Raw genomic sequence first — 13,978 nt, 5'->3', positions numbered from 1 at the left:
TGATATGCAGGAATTCACCTCATCCTTCAAAAACAGTCAAACCCAGCCAAACGTTCTCCAAGTGGGGATTTTTAGCACTTTTTCCATAGGGAAATACAATATTCAGGATTTTGTACATGTGCTTGATCACTGTCTGCTCACCACCCCCCAACTCCTCAGGTGGTGGCTGCTTTAAACTGCATTTTGTAGAGGGCTAAAGCTTACAAAGATGTAGAGTCTGTACAGGAATTGTGTCCTACTGGTTGGTTAAAAAACAGAGACCCCACCAGCACCTTTTCCTTCTGAAAAGGAAAGCTGATAAACACCTTTGTGGTACTTCAGAAATTCCTCTTGGAGAGACATTAGAAATCAGTTGGTTTTGCTTCTCCTACTTGTTAAGTAACTTGATCACATAATCTTTATAGAAGTTAATAAATACCTGCCTTTCACATTGGATATTTGCATCGTTAATTGTGTAAAACACAAAAATCAGCAGTGAGGTACGGGGACCTTAGGGAGACACTGATGGGGGAGGTTCCAGCTTTGTCGGTCTCACTCTTCCATCTTTGGGAGGCCCAGAGGGGAGAGCATGCTGCAAAGAGATAAAGAGAAAGCAACAGCTGGATGGTTATTTCCCCACCTCTTGGCTGCACACCAGTGCCAAGCTGTGAGATATTCCCCTGCCTGGAGCATTCTCTGCCCAGCTTTGGGGCACAAACACAGTGGGAAACTTCATTTAAGTAATGCTACTTTGTTTTAGGGGGCGTGCAGGAGTTTGTGTGTTCCTGTCCTTCAGCTTCCAAAATACTCATTTCCAAAAGGATGTATGAAAGGAAAAACATGCCCAGCAAATAACTCCACCCCCAATGTGCAGATGGGAAGAATCTCTCAAGGGCCCAGCTACTTCTCTCTTCAAAAAAATACATTGGAATTTACTTTAGTATCCAAAGAAGGAAAATCCTTATTGACACTTACGAGTATAATCATTTGCAAACCTGTGGCTCCCCCAGCTCTCTCAGGGTGCTGGGAAATTCAGTGTGAAGGGGTTGGGGTTTTCCAATAAACAGCCTTTTCAGGCTGGAAAGCCCCACTTGACATTCCTGCTGGGATGCCAGCTGCAGACAAAGGCATGGAGAAAGGGAAGGGAAAGACCGTGCTGCATGTGTGTAAACAAATGAGAAGTTACACCTGAACAGCCACAAGGAATGAGACAAATGAACAAAGCATCTTCCACCTTTAAAAAAAAAAAAGGACATTACACACAGGTGAGGTACAAGTGCAGAAATAGAAGAACCGAACAAACATCAAAAATACATTGGATTAATTTTCAGAAATTTACTAAAATGCACACAGATTTGTCACAAAAACAGTTGAACTCCACTGTATTTCAACAATAGGTTTATTTTAAGAAACATAACATGACATCAAGTAAAAATGCAAAATTGTGCAATTATGGCAAAATGTTTAAAAATCCACACATTTGCCCTCATAGGACTACAGTACTTCTTACTAACATACCTGAGCACTGAATGTTGGATGCCACTTCTCAACAGCCTCGCGAACAGGGAGCTCTTGGATCTCTTGTAGAACATACACACACTGCATGTCTGGTGCACCAAAACTGCTCTGAGTTATTCTAAATTTCATTGATGGAAGCAAGTGGAAATTACAAAATGTTTCCTTCTAAAGTAGCTAGTAATTTTGGAAGAGATTTACACTCACCTAAGTTCTTACAACACCAGAAATTCACTTCATAAAGGGAAATAAATGAATGCGAAAAAAAATCCAAATGAGCAAAAATGTACAGATTACTGTTCAAATATTATCAGTACCTTTGGTGCAATTATTTTTTTTTTTTGTGCTGTGCAAGTTTACTTAAGCCTGACTCTAAAGCAAAACTTTACCAGGAATCTGACTTTCAGCATAACGTAGAAGCATTTAAGAATTGGCAAAATGTCACAGCTACATTACTGTCTCAACAAACTCCTCATGCAAAAGATTTAGTATATTCTACTCCCACAGCAAGTTCCAAGATTTAGCTTTCAAACACATGACAGACTTGGATCACACCCTCAGTTTGAATGGTTAAACAGAATGGAGATCTTTGTACTTTAGTGCAGATAAACAAAATTAACAAACCTACTGCAGAATTAACCACAGCATATTGTACTTTATACATCACATGACCAGTCAACTGCTAACTCAATTCTATTTCATAGTTTCAAGTAATATATTGAAATTTGTTCTACTAAATAAATATAGATTGTCAAAAAGCAGCAAGAAATCTTGTAAATATTCAACCAAGCTCAAAAAAAAAAAAAAAACCCAAAAGAAAAAGAAAAACAAACAAAGAAACAAGGAAAAAGTTACATAACACTTTGCAAAAATAAAAGGTCTTACACACAAATGCAACACTGTTAGGGAGGGTGCTTCAGAAAGCTTGCAGCTAGAGGCCTACAACAGCGCAGAGAGCTAGCCAAGGACTAAGGATCATTAGTTAAAAGTTAAATTAGTTGTACTTTTCAGAAAACCCCTTATTCTTGGCTATACATATAGATAAAACTATCCAGAAGAAAACTAACAAAGAAACAATACACCTCAACACTGTTGGAAAACACAGTCTTAGCGAGAATTGCCAAATTCAAGAAAAATAAAAGAACAAAATGCAGGTGCTCGCATTGGAAGAAGAGTTTGGTGAATCTCTGGAAGATGAGGTATGTAATGCAAAGAGGCATTTTTATTTTGCTTTTCATTTCACAGTTTTTTGTTTGTTTTTGCCTCTCAAACATTTTTGTGCAAGAATTAATAAATAGAACCAGGTGAGTATTTTCATGTATTAGGAAGATTCCATTTGGGAACAGGAAGACCACATAGTAAACAAACATTATCCAAATCCTCAGCCATGCCAGGGGGATAAACAATGAGCTAAATATTTGGCTGACTGAAATATCAGCTGTTAAGCCAGATAATGGTAAGCACTTCCAGCCAGTGATGGCCAATGCCACATCAAGTTAACTGGTTTACTTAGGTCAACAGGAAAAAACTGGAATGAGTAAGATAACTTAAAGCTCTACAAAAAGTAGAGCTGTAAGAAACCTGGTAAATTGCAGCTGATGCAAGATTTAGGAGTCCTCTTTTCCCTTTTAAATCCAATTCTCACTACTGAAGAAGAGGCTGAACTTTGAACTTACTTACTTTCTAAAAATAAATTAAATGTTAAATACATAAAGAAAAGTGTTGCACTATATTCCTTATTCTGTATTTCCCCTAAGATTATTTAAGCCGTGGACGCTTACTGTTAATTTTGCTTTAATATGCTGGATAATGCTGACAGCTCAGTAGTGCAATTTTTCACATTATGGAGCAGAAGGAAATAGAAGATAGTTGGGGGCTTGACTGCAAAGAGAAAAGGAAAACAATTTGCAAAGTTAAACCACACTTTTCCAAATCACCAGAGCACATGCCAACTCTGCACATAGCACTGTACTATAGTGGAGACAGAATGAACACTCCACACAAAGAGGAAAAATAAAAGAGAATCAGTATTATTAAGGCCATATCCTGTCACCATTCTGTGCAAGAACACCACTGCAGTAAAAATGTTATGTTAGAAAAGACAATCTGATGACAGGACAGGGCCTGAAGACAGACAAACACTCCATGGAAAATAACAGGCTGTCTTAAACAGTAGCAGAAGGCTGGCCCAGTTCAGACAAACAAGTATTAAAAATGTACTAGCACCATCAACTTTTGGGTTAAAGCCCTTTACGGGGTGAAAAAAAAGATTTTAATCAGTGTTTAAAAAAAAAAAAAAAGTTTTTACAGCACTACACCTATGTGGCAAAAAACAGGTGTTGGGTTTTTTTCCCCACCATCATTAAGCTCAATCTCAACAAAAATCCACAGACAGGAACTGGTACAACAATATGAACAGGCCTCCATCTGGGGCAAAGGTACTCCACAATCCAATTCTGACTTGAGTTTTTTTTTCCAAATTGCAGTGCACAAACAACATCACAAACATCTTAGACATCAAAAACAGTACAAAAAGAAGAGATCATTATGAATCAGGTTCTACCATTCCTCTCTATGTACTTTCAATCTAAATTAAGAACAAAAAAAAGCAACAAAACTTAGTGATATTGCCTCAAATTTTACCCGTATTAAAAAAAAAAAAAAGAGAAAAAGAAGAAAAGTCACTTCAACACATCTTGGACATCCTTAACTATTAATGCTAGATTTTCTTTCACTGTAGTGCATAGTTATCCTGGCTCTTCCACTTAATTTGCTTTTACCACAAAAAAACCCTTTAGTATGACATGATTAAGTGTCTACCAGAAAAAAAAATGCTGATAATTGCACTTTGTAACCTCCTTCTCATTTCCCAGGAAAATATCAGTAAATATGAAACTGAACAAACAATTCCCTCCCCGGACTGCAACCTTTAAAGAGCACCCATCCCCATATACAAAAAACTGTCTGTTTTATCTTACAATAAATACTGACAGAATTTCTTTGTTTTCTTTTAAGACATGTTTTCTCTAGCATCAAATTACCACTGAAATCACTAAGGCCTGTTACTGAGAAAAAAAAAAAAAGGAAAAAAAAAAAAAGAATTTAAATAACTTTCTGAAGACACTGTGGATACAATTTAGCAACAACACATTCAAAATGCCGGCCTAAATCCCAGAGCCTGTCTGGAGTCTCGTAGACTTTCTGCCATTGGTCAGTGACTTCATCGTACTGGTAGAGTGAATTCTTCCTGCTGGTTCTGAAAACGTGCTCTTCAACAGTGACTTGAGTAGCTCTGACAAAGAGATGGAGTTTGTTTTTGAGGAGAACAAGTTTTATGTATGGGTTGATGGACTGGTCGCACGGGAAGTCTTTTTTTCGAGTCCATTTGTTCTGTTCGATGTCGTAGGCCTCGACGGTGAACATGCGCTGATGGTTCCCACAGGTGCCAGCTATGTAGTAGATGGAGTCGTTGTACACTGTTGCCAAGCCTTGGATTCTAGGCACAGTCATCGGGGTCAGAAATCCCCAGTAATCCTTCTGAGGATCATAGCAAAGGAAAAACTCCCCTGGAAAGAGAGAGGAAAAATAAAATAACTTGTGCTTTGTTTCCAGGCCAATAGCTCTGTGGCAATTGTGCCCTCAGGTACATTCTTCCACAGACAGAAACACTCTAAGTTTTCTAGAGCCTGGATCCCAAAACAAACACCCCAGCACCATCAACTGCTTTCCTTTTAGTGCTTTACAAAAACATTAATAGCATGACTAACACCTACTTTGAATTTCTGTTTCAGCTGAAGCAGAGGGAATTTGAAGCACAACAGAAACCCACTTTACACAGTTTCTAGGTATGCTTTAGTACTTCTAAAACGTGCTTATTAATTTGGGACAAAGCCTTTCAAGATTCCAGTCTTGAAATGCCTGAAGTACATTTGTTTCACTCTTTAACATTCTCACAATGTGTCATCTGCAGATGGGGAGTCTCACAATTATTTGCTCAGGTTTGGCAGATTTCAAACCCTGAATTCTGTCTTATACTACACGCAGATTTTGAAGCTGCTGGTATCAGGTGGTTACACATTTAGGCTGATTTGCTTAAAAGGAGGCCAGGTGAAAACTTGCATGAAACTACCCATTCACAGTTAGGTTTGTGGTTAGGTTATAAAATAACTCTGATGCTCTGTGCACAGAGCAGCAGCTACAGACTGCAGATAAAGGAAGTTCAGATGACCAAAAACTCATGCTCTGTACATTTCATGAAAAGAACATGGATAAAGACCACCTTGACTTTGGTAAAGTCCAGTGGGAGAAAGGAATAACATCTACCAAATACTAGCATAATTCAAATCAGGATTTCACGTGGCTATCTTAAGAATTTTAAACAAGCTGATTTGTGACCAAGCACCTCAAGTGTAACATAGAATACAGAAGTGAAACAGTAAAATTGGTGGAACAGAGTTTCAGAGATTAATTCTTACAGATAATACTAATTTTGATTATTTAGTTTTGTTCCACAGTGCAATCTCCTGGGACTGACACTTGCATTCCATAGGCATTTTCAGTCTCATCAGTTCTTATTGACTACTTTGGAGTTTTTCCTAGAAAAATTCCTAAAAGCTAACCTCTTTCTGCTACAACACAACTCAGTCAAGGTTTTTTTTCTAGGCATCCATAAAACTACTCTAGAATTTGCTGGTTAGCACAGGAAGTATTTATTTATACAAGCAGTCAGTTGTCACTTAAAGCACTGAAGCACAGTATCAGCAGCTAAAATTTGTGAACAAGGTGCAGTTTTATTCTAGAGGTTATAATAGTATCATCCACCTTTTATCAGTTCTAAGAAACATTAAAGGAACAAATACCAAGTTCAGTATTCTTCAGCATTCCTTTCTAACCACTTCTAAAGCAGAGATTTAGAGAACTTTTTAGCATAACAGAACTATTTAAAGCCACCACCAACAAGAGTTAAACATGATACGGAAACAATGGAAGAAGAAAACTGCAAGTCACATGGAAGATCACAAATGTAAAGTCAAGAAATAATGTTAACTTATTCTTGTAAATAATAAGGATCTAACAGTATTCTCTATCCTGTTTCTTCCCCATGGTCCAGCTTTGTATGGAAGTGACCCAAGAAGGAGCTGTTGTGCATCCAAGACCCTAACTTGTGAAGGTGTTTACAGAGGTGGCCCTCAGCAAAACAAAACTGGGACACCTCCCCCTCCTTCCTTCTTTCCACTTTGGAGGCCCCTTACCACAGCCTGAGACCAATCTCAGCACTTTCCAGTGTGCACAGAATGTAAAGGCAGTACTGAAATTACTGACCAAAGAAACAGAGTTAACTAAGGGAGATGCTTTATCTCTTTCTAGTTTCTAAGATGACTTCAGAAAGCAGGGTAGGGCAGGAAATGAAGACTTAGAAGTCATTCATCAACTTTTACAAGTCACCAAGAATAAAGACACCAGGAATTTTCTCAGCTTTAGCCAAGTAAAATACAAAGTGCTTTTTCACAGGACAGTGTCCTTTCTTCTGTGTTAGTGCATTTCACCCACGTAAAGATTAAAGAATTTTCGGAGTTAAGTTTAATACTGTATTGTTGACTCAGAATACCACAAAAAATGCCATCTGTACAATAACTCAGTATTACAACTTAGTGACACATTCCCAGGGCATGAGAATGCAAGGCAGCAACCTCCCCCCTCCTGGCTCCCCCTGCCCCCCCATTGCCCAAGGGGTTTTTCCAAATTGCTTAAGAAAACACAGTCAGTCGGAACAAACAATGCCCACTTCCAATAAAACACCACAGAGCCAGTTAAATCACCTTACCCTGTAAAACATAGATGCTATCCTTATACTCCACAGCACTATGGAACTCCATTGCTACGGGCATGGGACACACAGCTGTCCAGCAGTCCTCCCGGCTGTCATAGCACTCCACAGACTTGAGGGAGTTCCGCCCGTCTCCTTCATAAACTCTTCCCCCGATGGCGTACAGCTTCCCACAGCAGTGAACCAACTTGCAGCCTATTCTGGCCCGCAGCAAAGGAGCCTTCGGAATCCACCTATTGCCAGAGTGATCATACATCCAAAAATCACTCTCTGCTCGGTGGTCGATGGAGACCTCACTGCTGCTCGGCCTGTAACCACCCGCAATGTAAATATCGTTATCAGGAGACACGAGAATTCCCACCTCCCTCAAGTCATTTGGTGGCTTGCATAGTTTAAACACTCTCCCTGTGACCGAATCTAAACAAGGCACTGTTTGCTTCTTTCCTGAGTGTTTGTGGGCAGCATCAAAGCATATGATCATTTCTGAAGCGGTCATTCCAAGCCGTTGTGTGTAGCCATTGGCACTGGGTTGTCCCTTTTGTACACAGCTTTTGGCCATCGCCTGTGCAAACACGGGAGGGATTCTCTCTAAAAATGTCTCATCCAACAGAGGCATACGGATGCATTTGGCAAATATTTCTGGAAGGTGCACTTCTCTCTTATTTTGTTCATGCTCAAACCACCTTATAATGCTCTCATAAACGTGTTCTTCTTTATCTACATTTAAATCATCACTGTTGAGGATACTTATCAGTTGGTCTTTTCTCAACTGAAGAAACTCTTGCTCTTTGGTGACACTCAGAAACTTCTTGCGAATGTAGTCTTGTGACCTGTCTTTGAGTTCCTGATGACCATAGTGATCAGCAAAGATGAACACCCCAATGGAGTTCTGTGGGTCCAAATGACTGATCATGTATTTAGCACACTGGTCTTGTATGGAAGGGATCTGGAAGATACTGGCTGCAGTGAACAAAGCTTGAACGTTGGCCTCTGTCAGCACTACTCTGGAGGTATATGCATAGTTCAACACTAAATGCATCGACTCTGCTTCCACACCAACGATCCGAACTTCCTTCTGGGTACTCTCGGTAAGGCCGCTCGTGAACATCGATCTGCAAAACAAAAATATCCAGCAGTTTGCCTGTAATTACCTTTAACCACAGGCATGAATTTAAATATATTGTACAGCTAGTCCCAATGTGCTTGCCCCCCCATCAGCATAAATACATTTATCACAGGTGTTAACTTCCCGCTTGGGGTACCTAAATTTAAGATCATTTCTACACTTACTGAAATGAAAGTGGAACTTCTTGCTTAATTATCTCACTAAACCTATGTAAAAATTCATTGAGTTTATAAGCAAAGTTCTTGACATATCCAAGTCCCTGCATTCAACTTTCAACAGGTTATTTCACATGCACAGTAGTCTAGCATACTAAAATAAGTAACTTGAAAAGAAAACAAGCAGTTTCAATATACTCTTACTGTATCTCTGATACCCTCAGTACAGGAGGCAGTTTTGCTTGGTTTAAAATTGTGTGACATTTTCTCCAATGAAACTTACCTCTGAGAAACAGACACTGATAATTCACTGCCCTTAAGAGAACAATAATCTTTACTTGCTAGGTGCACTGTATTATCTATAAATACATGGAACTTATTTTCATTAAATGAAAATTCAATCAATCATACCTACACTAATATTCTATCTGCTTTGATCACCACTAGAATAATGGACCGTTTTACCTGAAATAAGGACTGATTGCAGCAAGAACATTCCTATGACAGGAGAATGTTTTCCCATGATCCACTTCCACCACAATATCTGTCAGCTGTCCTTCATCATACATGGTCTTCAGCTGTTGGAGAATACTACAAGCATGGAAGGGGTCCATTCCACTGCTGACTTGGTTTGAGGGAGGAACTCCATTCAGTGTTTGTGAAAACTGACTTGGTTCTACAAAGCAAAATTAAAACTTTAACAGAAAACAACCAACAACAACAAAAAAGCCTCCAAAAAAATTCATACACGTGCCAAATACCCACGCGTGACCAAGAATTGGCACAAATTGATATTCCATACTTCCTCAGCATCATCATCCATTGACAGCAAGCCAAACATTGTCAAGGGTGAGTAAATATATAAAGATACCTCAATACTTTTTTTTTTCCTTTTCACAATGTACATGTCAGTTACCATTCAACTATAAAGTTTATACCCCTATAAACTATAAAGCTTATACCCATTATGGAAAACAATACAAATACTTCATACAACTGGAAATCAAATCAAGAAACACAATGCTTATTGACCTTTAAAATGAAAAGGGACACAGAGGAATGAAATAAGTCCCCAACCTACCCCGCCATCACACAGGCCTGTATGTAAATATTTGACTTCACAATGAAACAGGAACTGGCTCCTGCCTTACAAAAGTAATGGTTGGAGCAGAGACTCATGAAGAAACGGCCCCACAATAAGTCTGCTGGGCAGCAAACTTAAACACATAAATTTGTAGACACAGTTACATGTTCTCTCTACGAATAAAACAGAATTATAATTTGAAATTTCTCAGGTGTGAAGGAGCTTATATATCACTGTGGAAACATATTTAGTAGAGCATATGCTGCTAAATAACATGTGATAAGCCTAATGAAGTAATTCTCAAAGTGAAAATTGAGCAATAGCTCAAGCACAAAAATCTGTTTCGTAATAGCACCAACATTTTTACGCAACAACAACAAAGGAGAGCTCAAAAGAAAAACATTAGGTGGCAAGAGCTGCAAATCGGGTAAAGCTGCTGACTGCAACAGAGCGCTTTCAACAAAATTTGGGCAACACAAAGGGGCAAAGAGGAGAGAGAGCACACCCATTTTCATAGAAGCCTTTCATCAACTCCACTCCCCTCTCCCGGCTGCGGCCCCTCACACAGCAGGGGGGTCCCTCATGGGACAGCCTCCTTCCACCCTAACACAGCACACTGCCTCGCACACCCCCTCTCCCACCCAGCCCCCGCTCAGTTCTCCCCTCACACCATCACCTCCCACCTCCGAGCACCGCTGCCCCTCCCAGGGACCCCTCCCGGGCACCCCCGAGCCCCCTCACACGGTGGTCCCCTCAGTACAGGCCCGAACCTTCTCATCGACACCCCTCAACACACAGGCCCCGATACCCTTCACCAGGATCCCCCCCTCTCGCACCGGGCATTCCCCCGTCGCCCCGCACCGACCTCCCAGCGCTGCCATCCTGGGCCCCGCTCGGGCAGCGGCTCCGGGGGCGGCCCGGCAGGAAATGTCACCGCGCCGCTTCCCCCGCTCACCGCCGGCCGCGCACCCCGCAGCATCAACGACACCGATTGGTTACTGCCCCCACCGCCTGCCGGGATATGTAGTGCGGGCCGGCCGCCTCCGGCGCGCGGGGCCTGCCGGGAGTTAGAGTCCCTCCGGAGCGGGATGCCTGGGAGTTGTAGTTCTCGGGGGGAGGCGGGCCCTGCCGGTCGCGTAGCAACGAGGCGGCGGCGCCTCCGGGTAAGCCGCCATTTTGGGCTCGCGGGTAGGGCCTTGTAGGCAGCGTCAGCGCCTTGTCCCGGCGTTTTGGAGCCTGTTCACTCCTCAGCAGCGACACCCGGCAGAAATGGCCTGTCCAGAGGAGTAAATTACCCGCTCCACTCCCAATCCCTGCAGTTCTCCTGTCCGCGCTGAGCTATGGCTGCTGCGGCAAACCCTCGCTGAGGGGAGCGGAGGTGGCTGCCCAGCCGAGCCGGTGCCACCGTCCCTGCTAAAACCCGGCAGAAAGGGGCACAGAAATCCTGTCAGCGTCCTAATGCTGCGAGGATGCCTCAGGGGCAGGGGAGCAGCTGTGAGACCCACAGCCGTGCAAAACTGACTTGATCTTTAAAAGAAACCAATAGTAGGATACTTGATCCAAAAGCTTATTACACCAGGAATATTCTTAATTTTCCCAGGGTTGGTAGCCCCAGCAAGCTGTGGGCAGCCAGATCAGCCCTACCTGTCTCACAGAGATGTTGAATGACTGCGGCACATAAATCACCATTTTTGCTGCCCCTGACCCTTAATGTTACAAAGCACACTTCTCTCTCCATCCCAGAGGTCAAATGGATGATAGTCACGAGGTTTTCCAGTTTTTTGTGGAAATTAGCCACTGGTCTCATTCTTGGGAACTGTGTCACTATCAGGCATTTGCTGTGGAAGAGGTTTTGAGGTTTTTTTCTTTGTGAAACAATTAACAAAGAAATAATGGAAGCATTGCAAAATTGTGTATATTGTTCCTGGTTTTACGCAAAATAGATTTAATACAACTTCACAGCTTTTGGCTGGGAAGTTTTGTTCAGAAAAAAAAAAGCAAACAAAACCAATTTGAATAATATTTTTAAATTAATTTCCCATTAACTCTCAGGAATGAGTAGCCTGAGTAAATGAGCACCTCTCTAAAGCAGGTGGATTTAAAGGCAGTGCCACCCCACTGGTTTTACTTTTGCTTGCAAGGCACAGCCTTCCCCTCACTCAGCAATTATCAGTGGTGTCCAGGCTGCTCCGATGATAATGCTGCACAACGCAGCAGTGATGGAGACTCTGATGAAGGAGTTGTAAAAGAAAATAGAACTTCACGTCTGCAAATCGATTCTGCAGTTTTCCAATTTCCCCATTCAGCAATGGCACAGCCTGTGAAATTGTCCCTAGAAATCTAAAACGAAGGGATGGAGGATTCCTCTACTCTTACCCTTTAGCAAATGACATTGCCTGATACAGTTCATTTCCTTCAGTGTGGGCACGTAGGCCAGCCTGGATTAGTGTTAAAATGCAGAAGCCAAATGTAGAATGTTTTTTAATACAGATCCTGCACTGAACTGGCACTTTGGAGCCTTTCTTGAAATAGCTTACCTTTGTATGGGTTTTGGTGAAGCAAGTAAATTGCCATACAAACAGGTTTAGATGTGCTTTAAGAGGTATTGATAGTAACACTTTTGCTAAGGCTGAAGCCTTTCTCAAGTGGAATAACACCATCACCCTCTCCCTGTCCTGGAAACCTCCCCTAGCACTCCGAGGATGTAGCACCATGTAGCATTCCCATGGAGGTCTGGGGAGCTCGATTTTTCACACAGTTCTACATACTATTCCCTGGAACTCTGAAATACATCCCTGGGTGAGCTGTGTTGCCTGTGCAAGCTGCTCTGACATCCATGACAGTCACACAGCATATAAATAGCATTTGCATTACATACAAATATTTGAGCCTGTTCTTTCATAAATTACCAGATGCTTAAAGAATTCCATCTCCCTTCTGCTGCATCATTTTCTTTCTCCTGTCGTTGTTTTGTCTGTAAAGTGATGCAGGCCCATGTTTGAGTGTAGAAATGAAAAACTGGGTTCTTAGCTCGATGTTGCCACAAATTTCTTCATGCTGTTGATCAAATAATTTGATTTCATGAATTCTGGCTTCCCAGGTGACAATGGGGAGCTGTAAATAGATATATTAACATAAATCCTTTTATCTTATAATAGTTTTTGGTATGTATTTTAATAATTTTTGAACTACTTTATTTTTTTTCAGTTCTCCTGGCAGCAATGCACTGAAACCTATTTTAGGATTTTAGAAGAATTCAAAGTCCTTGTTATTGAGGGACTGGGATGCTTTCACTTGTGCTTTAATTTCACACATAATTTGTCATTCCTGGAGATAGAGCTTGAAAACATACACTTGGTGGTGAAATTTTCTCATTTGATATTCCAAAGGTTCAGAATAAAAATGAAATTATGTCAACTGATAAGGAACACACAGTCTATGTATGTCTTTTATAAGTTACTAGAGAGATTAGACTCCTTCACAAAATGTACTGTATGTTCTGGGATGTTCTGGGATTCTGGCCTTCAGAATAAAATTGTCTTTGTCACGAGCTCAAAAGAGAAAAGAGGAAAAGGAAAAAGTTTCATGAGAAAGTGGACAAAATACAAACTTTTTCAGATCTTTGAGAACTTAGAAAATATCCATAAAAAGAGTTTGAGCAAACAATGAAGTTATTGAAAAGGTTTTCCTTTGTCATTGCACCTGCAGAACAAGTTAATTAGAAAACTGGTTTATCTGGTTGCCTTCAACATAGGGACAGGGAGAACATCATATCTATGAAATGGTTGTCTTGGGTCACCTGAAGGACCCTGCCCCAGTTCCTGCTGCACAAGAGAGGGTTCACAGAGCACTTTTGGAACAAGCAGCTCTTGCTACACAGTATTAGGTGTGTAGGAAACTTCCCATGTTTTCTCCTGTCAGCAAAAAGAAGATAAGAAATGCAACTGGACCAAAATTCAAAGAAAGCTTTAAAAGGGAATGAATTTTAATCTCATGAATATTCCCATTTTCATTTTAGATATCATATTTACTTTAAAGTTGTAGGAAGAGGTCACTGTATCCTAGTTTTTTTTTTTCTTTGCCCTTTTCTGTTTTTTTCACTGAAAAGAGGGCATCATGAAAGGAAGGCACAGCCTATCCCCACATGTGCCATATAGCCCAAAAAGAGGAAACCAAGGGCTGCAGAAGCTCTTTAGTTTTTCATGACAACATTATGAATGGTGGCATTTTTTCATGACTCTTTAGTTTAAACAAGCAAACAAAAATCCCACCAAAATAACCCCACTGTGATT

At 41.0% G+C, this 13,978-nt stretch overlaps 1 protein-coding gene and 1 long non-coding RNA gene across 4 annotated transcripts; one reads left to right on the top strand and one right to left on the bottom strand.

Moving 5' to 3' along the window:
* Window positions 1–1,299: 1,299 nt before the first annotated feature.
* On the bottom strand, window positions 1,300–10,664 carry KBTBD8 (kelch repeat and BTB domain containing 8). 3 transcript variants are annotated; one of them, XM_015640966.3, is made up of 4 exons: window positions 10,552–10,664; window positions 9,068–9,278; window positions 7,319–8,433; window positions 1,300–5,060 (listed from the first exon to the last, which is right to left on the bottom strand). In XM_015640966.3, exons 1-4 carry the CDS (start codon window positions 10,565–10,567, stop codon window positions 4,597–4,599), a joined length of 1,806 nt encoding a protein of 601 aa, XP_015496452.1. In that variant the 5' UTR covers window positions 10,568–10,664; the 3' UTR covers window positions 1,300–4,596. The 3 variants fall into 3 exon arrangements, with proteins under 3 accessions (XP_015496452.1, XP_015496453.1, XP_015496454.1); XM_015640967.3 differs by having other exon boundaries at window positions 10,523–10,611; XM_015640968.3 differs by lacking the exon at window positions 10,552–10,664 and adding an exon at window positions 9,684–9,857.
* Window positions 5,158–7,073, top strand: LOC117245085. Its single transcript, XR_004499289.1, has 2 exons — window positions 5,158–5,339; window positions 6,605–7,073. It is a non-coding gene; the product is annotated as an uncharacterized LOC117245085 (long non-coding RNA).
* Window positions 10,665–13,978: the final 3,314 nt, after the last annotated feature.

This window comes from Parus major, chromosome 12, assembly GCF_001522545.3.
Source record: "Parus major isolate Abel chromosome 12, Parus_major1.1, whole genome shotgun sequence".
NCBI lineage: Eukaryota > Metazoa > Chordata > Aves > Passeriformes > Paridae > Parus > Parus major.
The sequence above is the reverse complement of the archived record's forward strand: the minus strand, read 5'-3'. Positions and strand labels throughout refer to the sequence as shown.